The sequence below is a fragment of the Cryptomeria japonica genome, chromosome 11, assembly GCF_030272615.1.
Source record: "Cryptomeria japonica chromosome 11, Sugi_1.0, whole genome shotgun sequence".
NCBI lineage: Eukaryota > Viridiplantae > Streptophyta > Pinopsida > Cupressales > Cupressaceae > Cryptomeria > Cryptomeria japonica.
Genome location: NC_081415.1, coordinates 183,918,203 through 183,943,006, shown reverse-complemented (window position 1 = coordinate 183,943,006; position 24,804 = coordinate 183,918,203). Strand labels below are relative to the sequence as shown.

The 24,804-nt window shown below is 33.9% G+C and overlaps 1 protein-coding gene and 1 long non-coding RNA gene across 9 annotated transcripts; both read left to right on the top strand.

The window, feature by feature from the left end:
* Window positions 1-21: 21 nt before the first annotated feature.
* On the top strand, window positions 22-7,219 carry LOC131859867 (uncharacterized). Of its 7 annotated transcripts, XR_009359421.1 has the most exons (16): window positions 22-395; window positions 503-577; window positions 786-1,517; window positions 1,803-1,858; window positions 2,018-2,105; window positions 2,212-2,281; window positions 2,362-2,439; window positions 2,546-2,661; window positions 2,833-2,922; window positions 3,192-3,299; window positions 3,799-3,886; window positions 3,995-4,062; window positions 4,468-4,551; window positions 6,346-6,479; window positions 6,799-6,872; window positions 6,972-7,219. It is a non-coding gene; the product is annotated as an uncharacterized LOC131859867 (long non-coding RNA). The 7 variants fall into 7 exon arrangements; XR_009359420.1 differs by having other exon boundaries at window positions 503-1,517; XR_009359419.1 differs by having other exon boundaries at window positions 22-1,141; window positions 1,424-1,517.
* Window positions 7,220-19,451: 12,232 nt separating this feature from the next.
* LOC131031380 (serine/threonine-protein kinase OXI1) lies at window positions 19,452-22,736 on the top strand. 2 transcript variants are annotated; one of them, XM_057962485.2, is made up of 3 exons: window positions 19,472-19,888; window positions 19,999-20,059; window positions 21,788-22,736. In XM_057962485.2, the coding sequence occupies exons 1-3, from the start codon at window positions 19,837-19,839 to the stop codon at window positions 22,602-22,604; spliced, it is 930 nt and encodes a 309-aa protein (XP_057818468.2). In that variant the 5' UTR covers window positions 19,472-19,836; the 3' UTR covers window positions 22,605-22,736. The 2 variants fall into 2 exon arrangements, with proteins under 2 accessions (XP_057818467.2, XP_057818468.2); XM_057962484.2 differs by lacking the exon at window positions 19,999-20,059 and having other exon boundaries at window positions 19,452-19,888.
* The last annotated feature ends 2,068 nt before the right edge of the window (window positions 22,737-24,804 follow it).

Here is a 24,804-nt window from a genome sequence, read left to right as displayed (position 1 = left end):
TTGCGCATTCACATTGCTCACTCCTCCAACATATACAGCTATCTCAGGTATGATATGTCACTTTTATTGCTTAGAATGTACTCTATTAACAAACTTTTATACTAATCAATGTCAATTATACAAAGTTATACACAATAAAAACAATGCTATGCTTAGTATGTTCTTTTTGACTGCAAAACATCTGTTCCTCACCCCATAATTAAATTTCTAAGTATTTTAACACTAAAATGAATATATTTCTAATCAGTTTAAAACTTTATACAACTCGAGCATTTGTAACAGCTTTTATCAATCTCATTGTTAGAGGAACTATATATTATACCTCTGATAAGTTTTGTTACAAAAGTGTCTCTTCAATTCAAAAGTTACTGCAACAACACAAGCAACTCTCCCAGGTATGATATTTACATTTTTTTGGCTTCAAGCATACTTTATTGACACCTTTTATTGCTCTAACATTGCTCTCTGTCACTTTTAACTAACTTCCCTCCTTGTGCGCCAGCTACAGTACATTGCCTCTCCAGTGCAAACCTTCTCAATCAAACATTCAGTCTAAATTTCCTACTGCAAATTGAAGGTATGCATACCTACCCAACACATATAGTTTACATTCTCTTCTTTTTATGTGGCCATGTAATTCTTTCAAGGCATATTCTAACAAATCTTCAAATAAAATCAATTAATAAACAAACTTCTCTTTACCATGCCACTTCAGTTGTTTTGGCACATAAATTGTATATATGTTAAATTTAAGAAACTAATTCTATTGCTTCTTTTTGTTGTAGAGATACATATTAACAAAGAACCACATACCCATGCTTGGACACTTCTCACTTTTCAAGTTAGCACTGGTTGTAGCTAAAAAGTCTTCTCAATGTCAATTATACAAAGTTATACACAAAAAAAACAATGCTATGCTTACTCTGTTCTTTTTCCCTACAAAACATCAACTTTCTAACTCTTTTAAAACTAAAATGAATATATTTCTAATCAGTTTTAAACTTTACACTACTCAAACATTTCTAGCAGCTTTTATTAATCTCGTTCTTAGAGCATCTATGTATTGTCCTCTGATAGCTTTTCTTACAAAAATGTTTCTTCCATTCAAAACTGACTGCTGCAACATAAACAACTCACCCAGGTATGACATAACAATCCTATGCTTAGTCTGTTTTTTTCCTTTTTTTTTTTTATATGCAAAGATAGAAGAGAGAGAAATAATAGTATCTAAGTTTCTATATATGCTATGAAACATTTGTTTCAATCTATACCACTATTAAGCTCCATCTCACAATATCAGAAATATGTATCTGTACAATTTCACAGTTAAATAGAAGACGACATAAAACTTGTGGATGACTGCATCTTTCCCTCTCATCTGAAACTTTTGTTTTACAAATACTTTCCACATGTGATTTCAAAGAAAGGATGCAAGGCCCGCAACACATCAGGCAACCTGAGCCAATCTCAAAGCCTCCAATTTCCATATACCAGTTTTCAGGATTAGACCATACCAGGTAACACCTTATAATAGAAAACCATAGCCCAATTTTCTATTTACAATGCAAATGCATTATTGTAACTTCTTAATTATTAAAACCTTCTCATACGTTATTTGATTAGAATTTATGTTTCATAATGTACATTTCTACTTTTTGAATGATAAAAGATTCTTTTCCTGCTAATGCATATCAACATACAAAGTTATTATTACAAGATTCACATATGTTCTTTTATTACAAATTATGTTTCATACTGTACATTGGCACTTTCTGAGTAACTAAATATTCTTTCCCTGCCAGAGCATGTCAACATATGAAGGTGACTTGGTGGCAAAATGCTACTTTACAAAGCACAAGTTAGTACCGGATGCATTCCATGCAACCCTGAAGAGAAACATACAGATACAATTACCTTTCTAACTCTTTTAACACTAAAATGAATATATTTCTAATCAGTTTTAAACTTTACACTGCTTAAACATTTCTAACAGCTTTTATTATTCTCATTCTTACAGCACCTGTGTATTATCCTCTAATGACTTTAGTTACAAAACTCTCTATTCCATTCAAAAGTCACTACTGCAACATTAACAACTCACCCAGGTATGACATTAACTTCCCTTTGTCACGCCACTTCAGTTCTTTTAGCACATGAATTGTATATATGTTGAATTTAAGAAACTAACCATATTTCTTCTTTTTGTTGTAGAGATACATATTAACAGACAACAACATACCCATGATTGCACTCCATGTCGATTACAACCAAACATTTTCTGGTCATATCTAAATTTATACTTTATATCTACTTTCCAACTTTACCAAATTAAACCTTTTGACATGCCTTTCTTCAATGCAGGTAAAACCTTTGACCGACCACACTAAATCACCTTTCCTATTTCACCAATATCCATTCATTTTGTTCCCCATATTTCAGGTCATATTCCTTTTGGTTTCTTAAAATAATTCACATTTGACCATTATAGCTATTGACCACTTCTCCCATTCTTTATTCTAATGTTTTATCTCCTCATTGCAAACAGATTTAAATATCTCGAATCTATCACTGTGTTGCCCTTGCAAAAATTGCAGACAACAAACAAAAAAAATTAGGGTGTTTTCAAACTTCACTGCATTCCAGATTTATGACACTAATCAGGTCAGTTACAAAGTTATACACAGAAAAAAATGCTATACTTACTCTGTACTTTTTCTTTGCAAAACATCGACTTTCTAACTCTTTTAACACTGAAATAAATATATTTCTAATCAGTTTTAAACTTTACACTGTTCAAACATTTCTAACAACTTTTATTGATCTCACTGTTAGAGCATCTGTGTATTATCCTCTGATAACTTTTGTTACAAAACTATTTGTTCCATTCAAAACTCGCTACTGCAACATAAACAACTCACCCAGGTATGACATAACAATGCTATACTTGGTCTGTTCTTTTTCTTTGTTTTTCTTAATATGCATAGATAGAAAAGAAAGAAATAATACTATCTAAGTTTCTGTATATGCTACAAAAAAATTCTTTCAATGTACACCAATATTAAGCTCCATCTCACACTATCAGAAATATTTCACTGTACAATTTCACAGTTAAATAGAAGACAACATAAAACCTGTGGATCACTACATCTTTCCCTCTCATATGAAACTTCTGTTTTGCAAATACTTTCCAGCTGTGATTTCAACGGAAGGATCCAAGGCCTGCAACACACCAGGCAACTTGAGCCAATCTCAAAGCCTCCAATTTCCATATGCCAGTTTTGAGGATTGCAGCATGGCAGGTAACGGCTTATAATATAAAACCATAGCCCAATTTTCTATTTGCAATGAAAATGCATTATTGTAACTTGTTAATTATTAAAAGCTTCTCATACGTTATTTCATTAGAATTTATGTTTCATAGTGTACATTGCTACTTTTTGAATGACAAAAGATTCTTTTCCCACTGACGCATATCAAGATATGAAGTAATTATTAAAAGATTCTCATACGTTGTTTTGTTTGATTATACGTTACATAGTGTACATTGGTACTTTTTGAATAATAAAAGATTCTTTTCCTGCCCAGCATTAAAAGGTATGAAGGTGACTTCATACCAAAATGCTACTTTGCAAAGCACAAGTTAGTATACGATACATCCGATTGAACCCTAAAGAGAAAGATAGGCATACAATTAACTTTCTACCACTTTTAACACTCACATGAAAATATTTCTAATCAGTTTTAAACTTTACACAACTCAAACATTTCTAACAGCTTTTATTATTCTCATTGTTATAGCGCTTGTGTATTGTCCTCTGGTGACTTTCATTACAAAAGTGTCTGTACCATTCAAAAGTCACTGCTCCAACATAAACAGCTCACCCAAGTATGACAATTACTTCCCTTTGCCACGCCCCTTCAGTTCTTTTGGCACATGAATTGTATATATGTTGAATTTCAGAAACTAACCATATTTCTTCTTTTTGATGTACAGATACATATTACCAGACAACAACATACCCATGATTGCACTCCATGCCGATTACAAACAAACATTTTCAGGTCATTTCCCAATTTATACTTTATAGCTGCTTTCCAACTTTAGCAAATTAATCATTCTAACGTCGCTTCCTTCAATGCAAGCAAAACCTTTGACCAACCAAACTAAATCAGCTTTCTTATTTCACCAATATCTGTTCATTTTGTTCCCCATATTTCAAGTTATATTCCTTTTGTATAAGACTTGCAAAGGTTGGATAATTAGTGAGATGTTACTTTATAGATAATGGTAAAGGCACTTTTTGGCTTGTGGTCAGCAGACATTCTTTAGTTATATGAGGCTGCCTTTATGTAAGCATTTCACAATACAATTGTTTTTCTGTTTAATCAACAGTACAACATTTCAATCGTGTTTATATTTCCACTTTATACATGATTTCTAATGAATGTTTTGACACACAATTGTAGGTGGATGTCACAAGTTCTGCACATCTCATACAACAGATTCCCGAGATTGATGCTTAACACCCTCTCCGACACCAAAATCAACTGGTATGCCGTTCTCCCTTGCATTAATAACATTCTTTGCATTCTTCTTTCTCATTTTTAACTATTCTGCTCTGCTAATGATGTTCCCTATTTCAATTCACTACTTCCTTTCTCACTTTATTAGTAGTATAACTAATTATTGTCATTTTGTTTCACAAATAACATTACTCTCAACCTTTCTCTTTTGTGAATGACCACCACCACATGCTCTTCTCGGTTTTCAAATCTTTGCCTCTTCTCGATTCTATTATATTCGAATTTCCTATTTTACAACGCTTTGCTTATGTCAAGATATTATCATACTATGCAAACCTCAGTCCCATGTGTTAACTTTACTGTTCTCTTTTTTTAGTGGAGTTCATCATTTAGTGGATTCCAACTCCCATATAAGTTTTACTTGTAATTTTTTAATAAGATGTTATTTGTTTCAAGAATTATTTGTTCAACAATCTCCATTTTAATTATTTAAATATTCTCAGAATGCTCCTTCTCTGGCTATATAAATTCACATTGCAAATGTGATGTACCTACCTATCATTTAAAATGGTAACGAACATACCTCCATCTTTACAGATGATTTTAGGACAGCATACTGTATGGTCAGATAGAATCCTTAAGATATAAATAAACAAAAGATCCTATCATTCATTAGCAATTAAAACTTGGTTGGCACTTAAAATTATATGTTTCATCAATTCAATAGTTCATTATTTTATAAATCGGTATGCTTGGAAAAATGATTTCTATTACCACATTAAAGTCTAACAAACTACTTGAGATGGTGAGCACCGAGAGTATTTAATTATATTTTGTTCATAGATAACCTCTTTTTCAAATACACAATGGGTGCTTATCTTCACTTCAGGAAATTGCTTCTGGTTTTGGTCATGATGTAGCTGTGCCTAGGCATACAAGTAGAATGTTACTGTATTTAATAAAAGCCGCTTTTAAATGAATATACTTTTTATTCCAGTAACTTATAATCTTCACTGAAACTTCTTTTTTGAAACTGCTCCGGGGATTTGGAAAACCACTCTCTGGGAAATAAATAGACTATTATGAGATAAATGAAGCATTCTCTGTAAGTTTGATTTCTATAAATGCATACTTTGCTACAATGCATCATTGCCAATCTTAATGATATTTAATTTTGGACATACTACTTTGTGCTACACTTTTTTTTAAATGACATCCACACAACACTCCACAGGTCAAACTTATATTTTCAATGATTTAGACCAACTCTCATATTTGAATTTTTATTCACTTGTTTAGACTTCGTCATACAATGTCCACTTCCCACTGTTCCATTTTATTGCAAGAAAATTGCTTTTCTATATTAAAATATTTCAAAATGCTTGATTAACAATCTCCTTTTATACTCTTCTCAGTTTTCAAATCTTTGCCTCTTCTTGATTCTATTATATTCGAATTTCCTATTTTTTCGACATTTTGCTTACGTCAAAATGTTTTGCAGCGTTTTGCATAGTTTGTTATAATGTCTCATTGAGAATTTTAATGGTATTTAATTTTAGCCATTCTACTTTGTGCTACTCATTTCTTTAAATGACATCAACACAACACTCGTAGTTCCACCTTGTATGCTCAATGCTTCAGAACAATCCTCATCTTAGAATTTTTATTCACTTGTTTAGACTTCATCATACAAGGCCCACTTCCCATTGTTCTAATTTAGTGATTCAGAAAACAGAATTTTTTCACATTAAATCATTGTTTTCTGCCTAATTATGAATATGACACACTTTGCCTAATTTTTTCACATACTTCTCTCTACAGGATTGCACTTCATTCAAGTTGCAATAGTTACAAATTGCCTCTTACAAAACTATGAAGGTTGACTTGCTTGATATACATGACCTTCCTCACCATGATAAGCAAAATATATATTGCCAGTTCCTCTTTCTTGTCAGGTATTACTTGTTACTCTCATTTTCACATGCCAAATTTTTTTTCTATTTATTAAATTATTTTATAAATTGTAGCATTGTACTATTCAATAAAAGTAACACTTGAAAAATTCCAAAGTTACAAGCTTTAAAACTCTTTCTATACTGCAATTTTAATGTATATTTATTCTACTTTACCAGGTCATTTCCTCACTCCATACTACTAAACATGACATAAATAATATATTTGACACTTCATTCATTGAAACACAAAATTCACTTTTAAATGTGCACAACACTTTGATACACAACTTTAAAATTTACCGTTTTCCACAATTTGCAGGCTTTAAAACTCAGCAGGCGTTGTAATTTAAAACAAGTTGATCGCATTGCCTTTATGTTGTTGCTCATCAAGAAGTAAGTTGTTCTCATTTCGGTTTAAACCTTGCACATTTCGTTCTCTGTAACACTTTCTATTGCTGACAAATGTACTTACTTGATTTCCATGCACTGCAGGTCAATCCGTCATCAGCCATTACACATCTTGCAGCTTTCAACAGCTTTCAAATTATTTGATTCTTTCAAACCTGCTATTTTACATCTCACAGCCCTATCTTCTCAAATATTAACATGTTCAAGATGACGACACCGTTACCATATCATGTTTTAAAGAGTCGTTAAGATCTAGCCTCCCACAGTGACTGCTTACACTTATTGACATTGTAACATTCACGGTTTCTTACTTATGTTACTCTCTTCCATCATTGCTACATTTCATTCAATGTTCCCCTTTGCTGAAATCCACTATGTTGAACAACTGAATTCAATGAATGAACATAACTTGCTGCTTTCTCTTCACCCTTGTGCAAATTTATCACTCAAATATTATTACTTTCTATACAAAGTTTCATTTCTGCTATGATGCATTTTTTTGGTGGTGATTTGGTAAAACATAGATTAAAGAAATTTGGAAAATACACACTTTTAAAAAAAATACTGCACATATTTCTGCTTCATTAACAAAACCAGTTCCCCAAACCATTTTACCTATCGGCTTCCCGTTGCACGCACACTGGCGTGCAACTGCTAGTATTACTGTTCAATGAAAACCGAATGTTGGCATGTCTTTAATCATCTTGCATCGAATTCATAACATGTCAACTATCGATTGTCCCAATTAGCTCGTCTCGTTCAAATAAAGAATACCTTTAGTGTAATTAAAAATTGTACTACAAAATCTTCAAAAAGATTCATAATTAAATAGGGCATGCATAATCATAAGCATACTTTTTTACTAGCTACCAATTTTTAAAAGTTATCAAGAATTAATACATTATTACACATGCAAGTTTTAGCATAAAGCGAGACATTAATATCCAAAAATATATGAGTAAAAGAATTGCATTTCTATCTTTCCAAAGTTTTCTGATGAAGTGTCTCTGCTTTGAGTGCTTGAGGAAGTTTTTTGATAAATAGCTTTGTTTTTTGACTCCGGCTTCTGACCGTGTGACTCTCGCGGATTGATCTTGTATCCCCCGACCTTTTTTTGTGAATATGCACTTTAATATTTTTAATTAATAGAGAAATTCTATTCATCAAAAAAGTTATCAAGAAAACTCATATAAAAAGGGCTACAAGATCTCACAAAAAAATTCATGGTTGCATAGTCATGCAAAACAATACTCCATACTTTTTTGGCCAATATGTTACATTTTAGAAGTTATTAATGACCAAAAATTGTACTGCAAAATTTGACAAAAGTGTTAGTAGTTGTACAAGGTATGTCAAGTGGTACTACATGTTTTTTTGGTTGACTATTAACTTTAGAAGTTATGAAAAAGTTCAGATAATAAATGACAATGTAGGGGAAGGGTACCAGTAGGGTACAAATTTAAAAAAAAAACATGATTGAATAGAGTATGTCAAATAGTACTATATGTTTTTCTAGTTGTCCATTAAATTTTAGAAGTTACGAGGAAAGTTCATATATAATGACTAAAATATGTACTATAAAATTCGACAAAAATAATTTATGATTGAAAAAGGCGTGCCAAATAGTACTACACAATTTGTTTAGGGACAACTAATTTATTTTTATTTTTATGGAGGATTTTTCATCCATAAAGTCATATCAGCGACCCAATATGAAAGCATGAGCCTTAAGCTAAAACCTCTTTGGTTAAGAGCCAAGCAATTAGGGGTATCCACTCCATCAAATTTGAAATTTTAAGTTAATATTTTCAAACCTTACACTAGAATAAAAATAGTTTTTTAAGGAATATTTTTGTTATTAGTTTATTACATAAAGAATAAAATAATATTAAAATAATAATAAAATATATTTATTTTACAACACACATTTTATAAAGTTAAAATATAGACTTGGATTGAAAAATGTTCAAATATGAGAAATTGAACTACATGATAGAAAGTTTGGATTCAAAATTATAAAGAGAAAAATGAGAGGAACCTATTAGGAGATGGATTGCATTGTTCAAGATGCTAGTGCAATGTTTGGATATTTGAATGACCAATTGTCATCCACTTCTTGAAAGTGATGTACTTGTAGCCTTACATTGTTGTCAAAAAAAGTTGTAAAATTTAGACTCATTTATACAATGAAAAACAAAGATAGTATGGAAATTAAAAAATAAATTAAAATTATAATGAATAAATGATTAAAATGACAAGAAAGAGAGAAAGAGGGTAAAATCTCCATGTAATTAAAATATCTCAAATATTTATAGTTGGAGAAAAGAGAAAATGCTTGAGATTGCTTCGGAGCTTGATAAGAATGGTCAAGCCCTTATTTTGGTCTTTCACCCTCCATGAATAATTGAATGGAAAATAAGAAAATGCATGTGTGTGCTTAACCTAAGTGAATATAAAACTAGAAGTTACAAATGAAAATAAAACTATAAAAAAATAAATCATGTCTAAAATGATTGATAAATTAGTGTGTATGATATTGGATGGAGGGTGGTGAAGGTTGCCAAGAGATTTTTCAATAGAAATATAGAAGAAAATGGTAAAGAAGAGCCACAGTATCATTTAGACATATATATAATTTATTGAAATAATATTACTAGTATGGCATAGAAGAGAGAAGTGAGCACATGAAATTGTCAATGATAATCCAATATTTAGCTCAAGCAAGCTTTAACAATGGAGATTCATTTATCAAAGCATGACCAAGAGGGAGTTCTTGTTGTTAGAAAGGAAATGAAAATTAAAGATAGGTTTTCATAAATGGTTCCTTGGAAGTTTCGAAGGGTATATAGATTTTGTTACGAGATAATTTATTTGTTCAAAAAGTGTTACATAATATGACATTAAGTAATTGGGCAAGAAGCATTGTTTAAAATTTTAGAAACTCACAAGATGTTAACTCATTATGTGGACATCTATGTGCCGTGCTTTCATCCTAGAGAAATCACTCAAAATTTAACACATAGTCTCAAGTTAGGGAGAATAATTCGAATGTAATAAAGAAATTTAAAAATCTAGAGATGAAAAACGAGGCAAGGCTAAGAATAAAATAATCTTTAAAACATACTAAGGGAATGGACATCAAAACTCTCAAAATATAACATGAAATTGTAAAGGTATGAAATTTCCTATATTATACTTAATGTCACAATCTTGTAATACTAAGACATTGAAATTTAACAGTAAAATTCATATAATAATGGCTAAGAAATGTACAACAAAATTTGACAAAAAAAGGTTCATAGTTAAATGAATTATTAGAAGCTTCATTTGGGCTAAGTGGGTAATAAAAGAGGCTTTCCTATTACTTCTTGGAGCCATTGCATTTAGCCAAAAGATAAGGGGGCTTAGGTATCATTGATCCTTACGCCCAAGGTATTTGTCTCACTACTAAATGGATCATTAGAGCTTTGGATGGTGATGCCCCTTGGAAACATCTGATTCATGATTGTATCCAAACTGCTATAGTTGGGTACATAAGGGATTCAATTAAATAGATGGATAAATTGTTGTTTGCTCTCTTATTCAAGACTCATGGCTTTGCTCCTTTCAACTCCATTTGGAAGGTTTGGAAAATTACATAAAACAAACTAGTTTGGTATGATCAATCCTTAAGGCATTGTTTAAGTCTTGCATCTTCCTCCATCTGGTGGAATCACTTGGTTCAACTTGAAAATGCTCCTCTAGTTGTCAAGGAAACTTTGAAGGGTAAAAATATTTTTTAAAAAGGCATTCAAACCTTTTGTGACTTATGAGATCTGATTATTTTTAATTAGAAACCATGGCAGTGCCTAAAGTCCAAATTTAGACTCTCCACAACTGACAAACCTCTCATTCAATGTACTCAACAACTTTTGAGAGTCTAAACTTACCTACTTGTTGTCCAACCCTTGTCATGATAACTTTCTCATTGATTGGAGCCTAATAATTAATTTTTTTGTGATTTCCCTCCTAATTACATTATAAACAACTCTTACCTACAATATCCTTGTCATCTGCCTTAACCTCAAATGGCATTGCAAGTTCAACCATGCTGAGTGGAATAAATTAAGTGCTCTCAATTGGAAATCTAAAACCGATGCCCAAGCACAATTGACTACCTAGAAGATTCTCCATATTAAGCTTTTTATTGGAGAGCACCTATCCTACACATCTCCCTCCTTGTCGTGTCCTTTCTATGCTAAAAAGGAAACGATTAAACATTCTTATTGCATTTGCTCACATGCTCAATGCTTGTGGAAACATCTCTTTTCCAACCTCCCATCTCTCTACCCACAAAATTGAACTTGAAAATATGCCCTCCTTGGCCTCTCCTCATACTACAATGTTGTGTCTCATACATCAAGCAAATCATCCTAAATTTTATTTAAAAATTTTGGTGCCTTGTTGCCTTCTCTCATATTCTATACCATTCAAATGGAATGCTTGATGATTTGATCTAATTGGTTCCCCCATCTCATACTTCTGCAATCCATCACCTAGAGTAACCCAAATCTCAAAATATTTCTTAGCAATCTTCAAGTGCAATACAATGCTTTTGAGGATTTATACTTTTACCTTTGAATGTAGGAATGATGGACAGGGAAATAAGTCAAGTGATTAATGAATATATTGTCTTGCTTTGAAGTAATGAGGTGCATCCTGTGAAAAGGTTCACGTTCCTATATGGTTTCCTAAAATGAAGGCTAAGTTTTTCTAGAAGAAATTGTTGATTCAAAGTGGATACTATGTTCGGAGAATTTCTATTTGTGTGGTGCATTCCAGCCATATAAAGATTTTACTTCTTTTTGATAAGTTGTGTAATAGTGCAGTTGTGCTACCAAGATTTCTCTCCTTTGTGATTGTTGTGCCCTCCTATGGTTGTGAAATGAGGAATGTTTTGGTTTTCTACAATTCTAAGAAGTGATTTCCTCATGTTCTTTGTAATTTTGTCGTAGAAGATGCTTTTTAATTACTATGGATCTTCGACCATATTTTATTGTTGTAGTTATTACATAATTCTTTTGATAATATTTTGTCTTGGCATCTATTTGTGTTATTGTTTCTAAATATTGTTGGTGCTATGTAATTCATTTCTTTTTTCTTTCTTCACTATATATATATATATAAAATAGTACCACATTTTTTTGGTTAGAATTTTAGAAGTTATCAAAAAATTACTTATAATAATGATTAAAAATGTACAACACAATTTGATAAAAAAATCATCCTTAAATAAAGCATGCCAAGTAGAATTCATACTTTTCTTTTTGGCTAACTACTAGCAATTGCACCTTCATGTGCAATGGGCATGCCGAAAAAGTGTATAAAGTCAATTAAGAAAAAATTTGTTCAATATTTTGTATACATTTGGACAATACATGGGGTCAACTGGTAGGTCATTTGGGCAATACACATTGTTCATTTTATAGAAATTAAAATAAAATATCACATAACACAAGACTTATTGAAGAGAAATAATTTTATAGATTAAATTAAATATCTTTTTTAATGCAAGAAAAGCTTATTCATGAGAAATAATTTGAAAATATTAAATTTTTATTTCCAATGTCAAATTTGAGAGAATTAGATAGAAATGATCATGCAAATAGGAAGATATTGGCTATGCTATGGTTTTAGGTTGTGTACTGCTTTTCTGAAAAAATTTCTTACGTGTCATATCGCATTTACTGTGAGATTTTAGAGTTTATTATGGCTTTGGCCAACTTTAGCCCATCAATTGATGCTGGTGCTGGAGTTTTTGTGACAGATACTCATGGAACCCCAACAAAAATGCCCTCGCAAATTTGTTTCGAAAGTGTTTCACGAGGTATGTCCTGCCCTGATGTTGTGCTTCCTATTCAAGATTTTGATAATGCCTGTGAGTGGCTTGAAAAATTCACTTTGATAGGATATTTTGTGGGTAGGATCCCTCCTGAAAGCATGCTACATGAATGGGTTGTCAAAGCCTAGACTCCTCATGGGGTCCTGCTTGATGGTATTCAAAGCCTCACCAAGGGTTTTTTTTTTTGTTTTGCTTCTCGAACTCTTCCCATGTTGAGGCTATCCTCTCTCATGGGCCATGGACCGTCTAGTCTTCCCTCCTAGTTTTCTAGCGTTGATCTTGAGACTTTTCTATCTCAGATGAAAAAAAGTTGAGAGTCCCGGTTTGGGTTGAGTTCCTTGGTCTTCCTTTGCCTTGTTGGCCTTTCATGCAAACTATTGCTCAGTCTGTTGGCAAAGTTATTCGTCTTGAACCAACCATTTTTTCAATGCTTGCCCTCAAAAGAGGGTTTGCATTGAGGTCGACCTTTCCTGCAACCTCAAAGAAACTATTGATATTCAAGTTGGTGGCAATACCGTCACCCAGAAGGTGCTTTATTTGAATCTTTCCAACACCTATTTTAGATGCCGGTTGGTGGAGCACAAAATCAAGGATTGTCCTTTGGTTGTGCCAAAGACGAAATCCCCTATTAAGGAGACTGACTCTCGACCTGTGGAGGGAGAAAAAAAGGATGAATGGACCACTGTGGTTCACAAAGGAAAGAACTCTATGGATTCTACCCAAAAGCAACTCATCGGTTCAAGTTCTCAGTCGACGGTAGAGACTCCTCCGCAGGTCCCATCTGCCCAGGTGGTCTCTACGTTGTCCGCTTTGGTTTCAACCCCTAGCTAGTAGGGGAAGGATTCTTTTGAGGGTGCCTCTCGACCCCTTTGGGTCCGCACTCCTCAGGATGCATCCATGATTTCTGCTCCACAATCATTGTGTCGGTCTCGCAACCCTTCTAGGCATGCTAAGATTGCAGATGGTGGTTCTGAAGTGAAGAGTTATTTCCAGTGGGGACTCTCTTCCTGGTTTCAATTCATATTTTTTGTGCAATAACTTCTCCTCTCTTGGGGACGAGGATGATATGAAATATTTTTCATGAATTACATCTCATGGAATGTTTGAGGTCTCACAGACCTCACCAGAAAGTATTATGTTAGAGATGCTTGTCAACGTGTTTCTAGCCTGGATGTTCTCTACCTCAAGGAAGTTAAAATTGTTGGTTTCATGCTTACTGATGCATGTCATGTTATTTAGTCAGATAGCCTATTTTTTTCTTCCCAACATGAGGTTGGTCGAGGTGGAGTTGCTACTCTCATTTCCCCTCATTGGCTTTCTGCATATATTTCTCACAGTTCTGACCCCATGCAGAGAGCTATATGGGTTTTGTTGTCAATTGACAATCATTTTGTTGGGATAGTTAATGTTTATGCTCCCAATGATGTGGTCGAAAGATCCCTCTTATGGAGTTGGATTGTAGATGCTCTGCCACCTGCAACTTGGGTTATGTGTGGATATTTTAATATGATTGAGATGGCATTAGATAAGGACGAGATTTTTCCTTTTTGATGGACAACTGGCGAGAGAGAAGCCTGGTACTATATGCGTAATAAATTGGGTCTTTTTTATCCCAATACCAACCATCGCCGCTCAGGTGGGGTATGGCACACTTGGTCTAATTTTAGAGTTGGCTCTGATAGAATTTTTAAAAAGCTTGATCGTGCCATGATAACAGCGCAATTTTTTTTTTACTTTTTCTGAAGATCAAGATTTGCCCATCTCTCCAATCGTTGATGTGACGTTGTCTGATCACTTCCCCATAAAGTTTAGCATTGAATGGAAGCCAGCTAGGATGTGTCCTTCCAAGACACAGTTCTACCTCAACATGTCTCTCTTGCATCATCGGGCCACGATGGCCCACATTCAAAGGGTTTGGAATTTGGAACCCAGGCCACATCATCACACTGGTTGGACTGCATGGTGGAATGATGCCATTACCCTCTCTACGAGGTTTCTACGCATTTATGGTAGACATCTTGCCATGTACCACAAGCACTCATATGATGCAATCACCAAAGATCTTTGTGCTGCCATAGAGGCTCTGGCTTCAAATTCTTTCGATTCTAACTTGCAACTTCGGTTAGCCTAGCTCTGCCACCAAAAACAACTTGCAGATAATTACTCTGCCAGAGGAGCTCAAATCAAAGCTAGATTGCATTGGCTTAAGGTGGGCGACAGAACCTTCAAAGAATTTTTTCTGGCTTTGTGTGCTCGTCATACCTCTGTGGGGATTAATAAAATCAAAGAGGGTCATGTTGTTCTCATCGAGATACTTGATATTCTTCAAGATTTTGTTTGAAATTATGATAAGGTGTTCACAACATAGGGAAATTCTCCATCCAGAGACCATGACTTGCAAGATTGCTTAACTGTTGTACCCAAAAGGCTTTCAGAGGCTCAGCAAACTTTTTGCGATCAATTGTTGACTTTTCATGACCTCAAGGATGTTGTTTTCTCTATGGTGGATGATAAAGCCCCAGGGTGTGATGGCTTCCCTTGCAAGTTTTACAAAGCCTTTTGGCCTTGTGTTGGTATAGACCTTCATAAGGTCTACCTTAAAGCTTTTCATTCCTAGTCCCTGGGAAAGATTATTATCAAAGGCAACATTAAGTTTATCCCTAAGGCTGGGGATCCAAAGGATATTTGCAATTGGAGGCCTATTACCTTGCTCAATGTCTCATAAAAGATCATTGCCAAATCCTTGGCTCTCAAGATTTGTCATCTCCTACCTTTGATTGTTCGACTAGAGCAGACTGGATTTATCAAGTCCAGGTTTATTCTCGATAATATTATTGTTGTTTGGAAAGGGATGGAATGGGCTCGATGCTCCAAGCAGTGGGCAATCTTTCTTAAGATTGACTTCGCTATGGTGTATTATTGCATTGAGTAGCCATCTATTTTGGCTATGCTCAAATCTCTTGGCTTTGGCCCTAGGTTCATTCAGTCTGTCCAGATGTTATTCAAAGATGCCTCAACCTGCATCACCATCAATGATCGTCAATCTGAGGCTTTTGGCCTTTTCAGATCCATTTGTCAGGGTTGTCCTTTGGCTCTTGCCTTATACGTTCTTGCGGCAGAGGGTTTTGGGTATTTGCTTGCTAACGCCATTTATGTTGGTCATGTCCGTGGAATTTCCTTGCCTGGGTCACCTTCTCAACTTGTCAATGGCCATTTTGTGGATGACTCCTTTCTCACCCTCATTGAGGAAGAGGAAAATGTTCAAGCTTCTCTTCAATGTCTTGACACTTTTTTCTTGGCTTCCGGCTCTACCATTCAATGGCACAAGACGCAATGTTATAGGCAATCTTTCCTTCCCACCCCACCTTGGATGCTTCAATATGGCTGGAAATGGCTTCATCATGGCAAAATATTTCACTTTCTGGGCATTCCTTTTTCCTTTCAAGCTTCGCCTATGGATCGTTGGAGTGTTGTTTTAGCCAGGATTGAGAATAAATTAGCCTACTGGATAACCAAGCCTTGCTCTCTGGCCAAAAAATTTCAAATTTGCTCGAAGGTTTTGGCTACCACTCATGTCTACTACTCTTCATGTTGGGCTCCTTCCAAGGCCTCTTACATGAATTTGGAAAGACTTTTGTAGGCTTCTCTTTGGGCCTTTGGTTTCGACCATCAAGATTTTCACAGAGTCGCTTGGGAATATTATTTCCTTCCCAAGGAATCTAGAGGGCTCGTCCTTCTTTCTACCTACAAGCAAGGTCTTTCTTTATGTGCTAAATGGATCATCAGAGCCTTATCTAGCAACGAGGCTTGGAAAATCCTTCTTCAACATTGTATTTCTTCTGGTTTTCCTGCCAATAGGCCGACCTGGAAGGGGATTGGTTTTCAAACCCTTCTCATTATGAAAGACCCAATTCAGATCTAGGGTACTTTTGTTGTTAAAATTATTTGGCAATCTTGGGAAGCTATTAAGCCTTAGCTTCGGTGGGTTGGTGATGGTTTTCGTGATGGGATTTCCTTGAATCAACACAACCTTTAGTGGTCACCTCTTTTTCATGTACAAGGGTTCTCACTAGCTAAAATCCAGGGTATTAGTGCTCTGCGTTTTCACAAACGCAACATTCAAACACCTAAGGACTTGTTTTCCAGAGTTTCTATGAGTATTTGGTCATGGGATGACCTCTAGGTCCAGTTTCCTCTGTCTCGACCAGATCGACAAACATATGACCTCCTGGTGTTGGCCTTGCCCTCACACATGTTACATAAGCTTGGCATTCAGTCTATTAGACTTTGGTGGAAGGATTGGAAGTGGTATCCTTGGACTCCTCTCACCAGTTACAAACCCAAAATGGGTTATCTCTCGTTGGTGCCACACTTGCCTATGGTCAATATTCTTAACCAGCGATGGCATTTGCAGTCTTCTCAGAAATCCTAGAGACTTAGGTTTCTTTCTATTTGGTCTGCCACCACTGAACCCAAGATTGCACACTTTTCTTGGTGTATTATTTTTCAGGGGTTGCCTTTGGGTTCTAGACTTAAACATTTGGGGGTTCTTGACCCTCGGTGCCCTTTTTCTGGGCACCCAGAAATATTTATGCACAAAAATGCAGAGCGAGTTGAACTGCAAAGTTGTAATCCCAAGGAAAACATGAGCAATGGTGAAAAAGCAATGTGTTCATCCCAGAGTGAAAAATTTGTTGGACGTATTGCAATTTTCTTGCAATGTTTTTCCACGCATCTAGGCCATTGATTGCACAAGTTAGGAAATAAAAACGTATGCAATCTCTACAAAGTTGTCAGAGCAAGCATATTTATGTATGAAACCACGTGAGAAATAGTGAATGAGAACTGTGTATTCATTCATTCATCTCGTAAGTTATGCACACTACATGTATAGGCATGGAGGAGAAAAAAATCAATGGACAAAAGAGCTTGAATCGTTTTTCATTCATTTTAGCAAGTTGTGAACCATTGATTTTTAAAATCAACCTGTCCATTTCATATAAGAGACGCCTTCAACGTAATTAAATGTCAAAAAGTTACCAAAAAAAACCATATAACAATTACAAATTGTATTACAAAATCTTCAAAAAGATTCATAATTAAATAGTGCATGCCTCGTCATATGCATACTTTTTTTCTATCTACCAAATTTTAAAAGTTTATCAAGAAAATTCATATAACAAGGGCTAAAATTGTACTACAAATTTCGACAAAATAGTCATGTGAAATAGTGCTCCATACTTTGTTTTTGGCTAATTGTTACATTTTAGAAGTTATTAATGATTAAAACAAATGTACTACAAAATTTGACAAAAGTGTTAGTGGTTGAGTAGGGTTTGTCAAGTGGTACTATATGTTTTTTTTGGTTGATTATAAATGTTAGAAGTATTTGAAAAGTTCACATGATAAATGATAAAATGTATTACACAATTTGACAAAAAAAAAATCATAATTGAATAGAGCATGCCAAATAGTACTATATACTTTTTTAATTGTCCACTAAATTTCAAAAGTTATGAGGAAAGTTCATATAATAATGACAAAATGTATTACTAAAGTCAACAAAAAAAAGATTGAACAATGCATGACGTATTTTTTTGCTCACTATTAAAATTGAGAAGTTTCCAAGAAAGTTCATATAATAATGACTAAAATATGTACTACAAAATTTGACAAAAACAATTTATGATTGAAAAAGGTATGCCAAATAGTACTACACAATTTGTTTAAGGACAATTTTTTTTATGGGGGATTTTTCATCCACAAAGTCATATTAGCTATCCGATAAGGGAGTATGAGCCTTAAGTTGAACCTCTTCGATTAAGAGCCAAACAATGAGGGGTATCCATTAAACTCAAAATTTTAGAAATCACCAAATTCATATACAATGACATATGAACCAAAAAATTAGAAAAATAAAATAAAACATTATGCCATCTTTTTATTACTTGTAATTCACCCAAATGATTGATGCCAACCATGTTAATATCCATATAACTCAATTAAAAATTAAAAATTAAAATCTAGATCGAATCCACTACTCACACTTGACACTCCTCTTATGACACCTCTCTATTACTACAATTCAAAAAAAAGACCACTTCTAATTTAAATATATACTCCATCATAAAATTATGATTCCTATATAAAATCAAAGACATGCTAGATAATATCTTTATTTTCTTAAAATTTAAAAAATAAAATAAAAAAAATCCACACCAAATCCACCACTCACACGTGACACTCCTCTTATAATAGACCGAATCCAACGCTCACACGTGACACTGCTCTTAACCGCTACATAGCTCTGATATTTTTCCCCGACAATGACCTGCTTTCAACAATAAACAAATTCAATAATAACGGTCGCAAATTCAATAATAACGGTGGCACACGTGCGAGACACCACTGCATTCTTTTGTACACTCCGCGTAAAGACGCCACGTGGAAAGATGGTCCGCAAGCGTGTCACGCAGTCTTTTCCTTGACCAGTGAAGTCGCTTGCCCACGTCACGGGAAGACATGACGTGGCAAAATATCAATGACCACGCGTCAATTCGACACTGGACCCCTGACACTGACCCTTCAACTAAACCAAAAGTGCCGTTGAGGTCCGCGCCACGCGTACCCATCTTCATCTCACTGAAAACCCCCCTTTTCCCAAATGGAGTACAAATAGTCTCTGTTTTAGCACAAAAAATCCAAAGAAGGAAAGCAAAAAAACTGGGAGAGGAGCAGAATCAGAAATGGGTTTGTCATTAGATTATATGGAGGACTGGAGCATTAGATCTGCAGAGTCTGTGGAGGAGTTTAAGCCCATAAGGATTCTGGGTCATGGTGATATGGGGACTGTGTTCTTGGTAATGCATTTGCACAGTGAAAAGCCTGTGGCTATGAAGGTGATTGATAAACAAGTTGTGGAGAAGAAGAGGAGTTTCAAGAGGGCTCAGATGGAGAGAGAGATTCTGTCAAGGCTAGATCATCCTTTTCTGCCCAGATTGTTTGCTAAGTTTGAGTCCAGACACTATTCTTATCTTCTGATGAGCTATTGCTCTGGAGGGGACCTTAATGTGCTCAGACAGAACCAGGAGAATACCAGATTTTCAGAGTCTGCTGCAAGGTAATCATTCCCCTGCTTTAATGGGCTGTTTTAGATGGTTTTTGCAGTTCTTTTTGTTAAGATTGCATCTCAATTTTAATACCCCACAACTTTTTTTATATTGATTGAAGTTCTGAGGTTACCATTGGAGAACTTGATCTCCTCTTCAGAGAGACTTGAACACAGTATCAGGTATTTAAGCTATGGTAACTTATAATTGCACAGCATTTCCTTGTTTCAGTGTTTGATAATTTTTTCCATGTTTCAGTGTTTGACAATTTCCATGTTTCAGTGTTTGATAATTTGTGATTTCTAAATTTGATTGTGTGAGAATTTTCCACAACAGTCACAGAATGTAGTTTCTTTAGTTTTATATAATCATTGAGTCGAAGTGGTCTCTGTAATTTCTTTAGCTTTGCATGGTCATTGAATCAAAGTGGTCTCTGTAAATTCTTTAGCTTTGCATGGTCATTGCATCAAAGTGGTCTCTGTAATTTCTTTGGCATTATATGGTCATTGCATCAAAGTGGTCTCTTGTCTATTAGAGCTTCTATTACAGCACACTGTTAGTGTATTATTGGATAGTCACTGTTAGTGTATTATTGGATAGTTACCTGTGAGATGTTTAAGGTGAAATAGGCCTCTTCCAAGAGAAATATGCACTGAGATTGATAAGCATCTGTGATTTGGCCTGTAATTCTACTAAAATAGGGTTCTCACAGACCTGAGAAAAACTCTACTAGTGAAGAATGAAGATCCAAATAATTATGTAGATTGCTGTTTAGTTTTTAGATTATAGTGTATAAGTTTTTTGTTTGCACCAACGTTTCGGATCACGTTCCATCATCAATTATCACCCATCATCAATCATCAGAATGAAAGAACTGTAAGATAATTCATCAGGATGAAAGAACTAATAAAATCATTGTAAAATCATTGAGTGTGATCTTGAATGTTGATGCAAACAAAAACATAAAAAAATAAATTTAAAAACTAAATAATAATTTTAATAGACTGTTTTTAACTAGATAGATGCCATTCAAACAACAAATGAAAGTTGTCTTCTTTTATGATTTTAGAGATTTATTTCAGAACTGTCTAAAGAAATGGGATTTCGATTCCAAAAATACCATCACCATCCACAGACAACTGGGCTGTATAAACTCTGAAGTAAAATTCTTACATTACTTTAGTTTTGGTTTTATAGTTAGTTCTTTAATACAGGAGCCAAGAGCAATACAAAGAAGTTTTATAAAAATTATAGGTTAATAATCTTCTATATAATCTTAGCATTGTCACTTAGATGAGGATCTTAATGTATATTAATTTATTTAAGTTATTAAATAAATAGTAGAGAATGACTTTGTTTTAAACACATTTTAAATGAATTTGATTTAAAATAATATTTTGAAGAAATTGATTAGAATTAAATTTTATTTTATTTATATAGTAATTATAAATTTTTAAAGTATATCAATCAATTAGATTTCATTCATTTTGTTGTGTGATATAATGTTTTTGATTTGATAAGTTGGGAAAAGAGTTTCAATTTTGACTTATTATTTCATTTGATAGCATAAAGTAAATCATAATTTAGTATTTCAAAATTGTGTCATATAATGTTTTTTATTAGATAAGTTGGGGAAAAGAGTCCTAACTTTGACTTATATTTTTTATTTGATAGTAGGCCTAGATATTGGATGTTTTGGGAAATTTGGAGAGAAGCTTTATATTTTCACTTCCTATCTATATACCATCTATATGCTAGTGTAAAAAGTCTAATGATTGATGAGTAACTTTATAGCTTAAAATTATGAAGAGGGCCTTCTTATAGGTTTTAAAAAAAATGTTTTTGTATATTTTATAAAGGCGTCCATAATATAATGTTTAATTCTATTGACATTGTTACATTTTGTGTAGGTTTTATGCAGCAGAAGTAGTTCTTGCCCTTGACTATCTTCATCAACATGGAATATTATATAGGGATCTGAAACCAGAAAACATATTGGTTCAAGGAAATGGTCATATCATGCTCACTGATTTTGACCTTTCCATCATCAATAACAATCTTCAAAAGCTCAAGTCGAGATCCTTTCGAGAAGATAAGAAGACAAGTGAGGCAATCTCCAACAAGCCCCTTCTATCCAAGTCGAGCCCCACTGGAGCTAAAAATTACACAAATTCATTCAACTCAGTACCAAGACAAGAGGAACAAAGAAGATCAATTAGCAAGGCCAATAGCTTGAAAGAGCATAAATATAATTGGCTTGACAATATCAAAAGGAGATCATTTTACGACCAATCACATTCATTTGTAGGCACTGAAGAATATGTTGCTCCCGAAGTCCTCTGGGGCACAGGGCATGGCTATGCTGTAGATTGGTGGTCTTTTGGAATATTGTTGTATGAGATGGTATATGGGAAGACCCCTTTCAAGGGATCCACAAGGAAGGATACATTTTACAATGTTCTATGTAAAGAGCCACAATTATCAGAACATTGGTCCCCCTTGAAGGACTTGCTTCAACGTTTGTTAGTGAAGGAGCCAAGTAAGAGGCTAGGATCCAACAACGATGCTGATGAAATTAAGAACCATGAATTCTTTAATGGTGTTAAGTGGGACGAGTTAGAGTTTGTGTCTAGGCCACCATTTGTTCCCCCACCTTTTAGTTTTGATAATTTAGAAGATGTGATTGATGGCAATTCAAAAATGAAAGGAAAGATAGAAACTTTTTGAAAATCCTTCTAGAGTAAATAAGTTATAAATGCTACTAAGAAAATAACAATATTTCATATTATGAAAGCCATCCATCATGCTAGTTGGATGGAACTTGTAAATATAAATGTACAATAATGTAAATATAATTTTTTTTTAAATTATTGTAAAAATGGTATTGTTGAATAGGGGCCACATCATGGCACACATATGTTGTTGTACATTACAAGATTGCAAATTTCATAGGTCTATAAATTCAACAAGTGGATAGAAGAGTATATTTTCTTTTTTCAATACTTTCTCAATTAAAAGAAAATAAAATGAGAGCTTGTACCCCATGACCATTGTCAAAAATTCTACTTCCCATTGGCTATGAACTTAATGGTTTCTTCTAAAACATGAATTACAACTTTTAATAAATTGGAAATGTGTTCAATGCTTAAGGCATACAAGGAAGGTTCTATAAATGTTTAGTGAGAACATACATCTCAATGAGTATAAATTTGTATGTGATATGGAGATCGAATATCATTGCATGTTATATGCAAAATTAGAGAGTTTCTTACATGGTAGAGAAACATCTCAAATCTCCCACTCAAATTTTGGTATGTTTGAAACTTAATAGTAAATAGTCTAATAATATGCATACGAATTTTCATAAAATATTCATAGTTTGTTTCTCAATATTTCTAGTTGACTACCCATTTCTACCACCACATGGAAATTAAATGAATCTAGGTATAACAAAGCAAACTTTTTCTAAAAAAAGAAAATAAATAACATGATAAATTTAATGCTCAATCCACTTCTCTATAATGTATATGGTAATGATGTCAGATGATAGAGGAAAAAGTGTGAAAAATGAATTATGTGTTACAAGGATTAATCATTTGATGACTATCCCAACATAAACTCTTTGAATATTAATTAGTGATGATATATCCATTTCAACATGGGGCAACTTGTGAAGGTACATCTAACAACCCCACTAGATAATATGTCATTGGGAAAGGGGCACGTTCATTCCAATATAATATTATATATAATTTAATTAATTATTTTATATAATGATTTTTTTTCCTTGGTAAACTACAACCATGGAGTTGACTCCCTTTGTATTAAAAATATTTTGAAAATTACATAGTTTTCCTAATGCGTTGCAAAAAATGGAATAAGCCCATACAATGGCTAGGTCATGAGAAAAACCTCAGCCACATATTGATGACTTAATTGTTCTATATTCAATGTTGATAACCTAAAAACATAGTAATTAATATATAGTTATGGAGAAGAAGAACCTACTATGCATCCACATTTCATAGAAAAATTCAACCAACTACTCCACACCATTTGATGCCACTAGGCCCATGATCTTCTTCCATAAATTCACCCCTTTGGTGGTCTTTTGACAATGCATAACGATTGAAGTTGGTGGGAGCACATAAAAAAGGATACTATTCAACCACCTCTCACAAACTATAGTTATGTGAAAGTGTGAGGGTAGAGGGACACTTGACTCATAGTGAACCACCTTCAATAACAAATCTAGAATTCCTCTAAACTATTTTTTGATCAATGTCATGGTCATGCACTTCACCGTTTCCTTCAACTCCCCAAGATCTAGTAGTGAGGACAAGTTGTAGTATAGTAAATTGTAAACTCTTACAATTTCACACTGCTTTTTGGGCCCTTTCTTTAATGTGCCCTCTCTTATATTGTTTCAAGCTTATTTGGGTCTTATCCTATTTTAAATTTCAAGACATCTTATTCCACATTCAATCGTTATCAATTCAAAAATTAGGACCGGATCTAATATCAAGGCCCTAATATATTGCTTCCTACAAAAGCAAGGCCTATTTGGTCAGGTCTCCGAAGCGTTTCTCTAGTGACCAAGTCTTTTTTGACAAAAATTTGGGGGATTAATGTGTTGGCCTTGACATTGCGAAATTTGATCTCGATTTTTTTATATGATTGTTGGAAGTCATCCTAAATGCAAAAATACCTTGAGTGCCCTATATAAAGGCATCATCTCATTCATTTTATTATATTTCTTGTTCATAAGCATTCTTGAATTTCTTCAAGAGCATATCTAAGTACAAGGAGCAACAAGCTGCAACAAGTTATCTTCAAGTATGTTTTCATGATGGATTTTGTTATGAGTTATCATATTATTGCATCAACACTTGGGGGACTTATCTAAAGAGCATTAAATCACCACTAT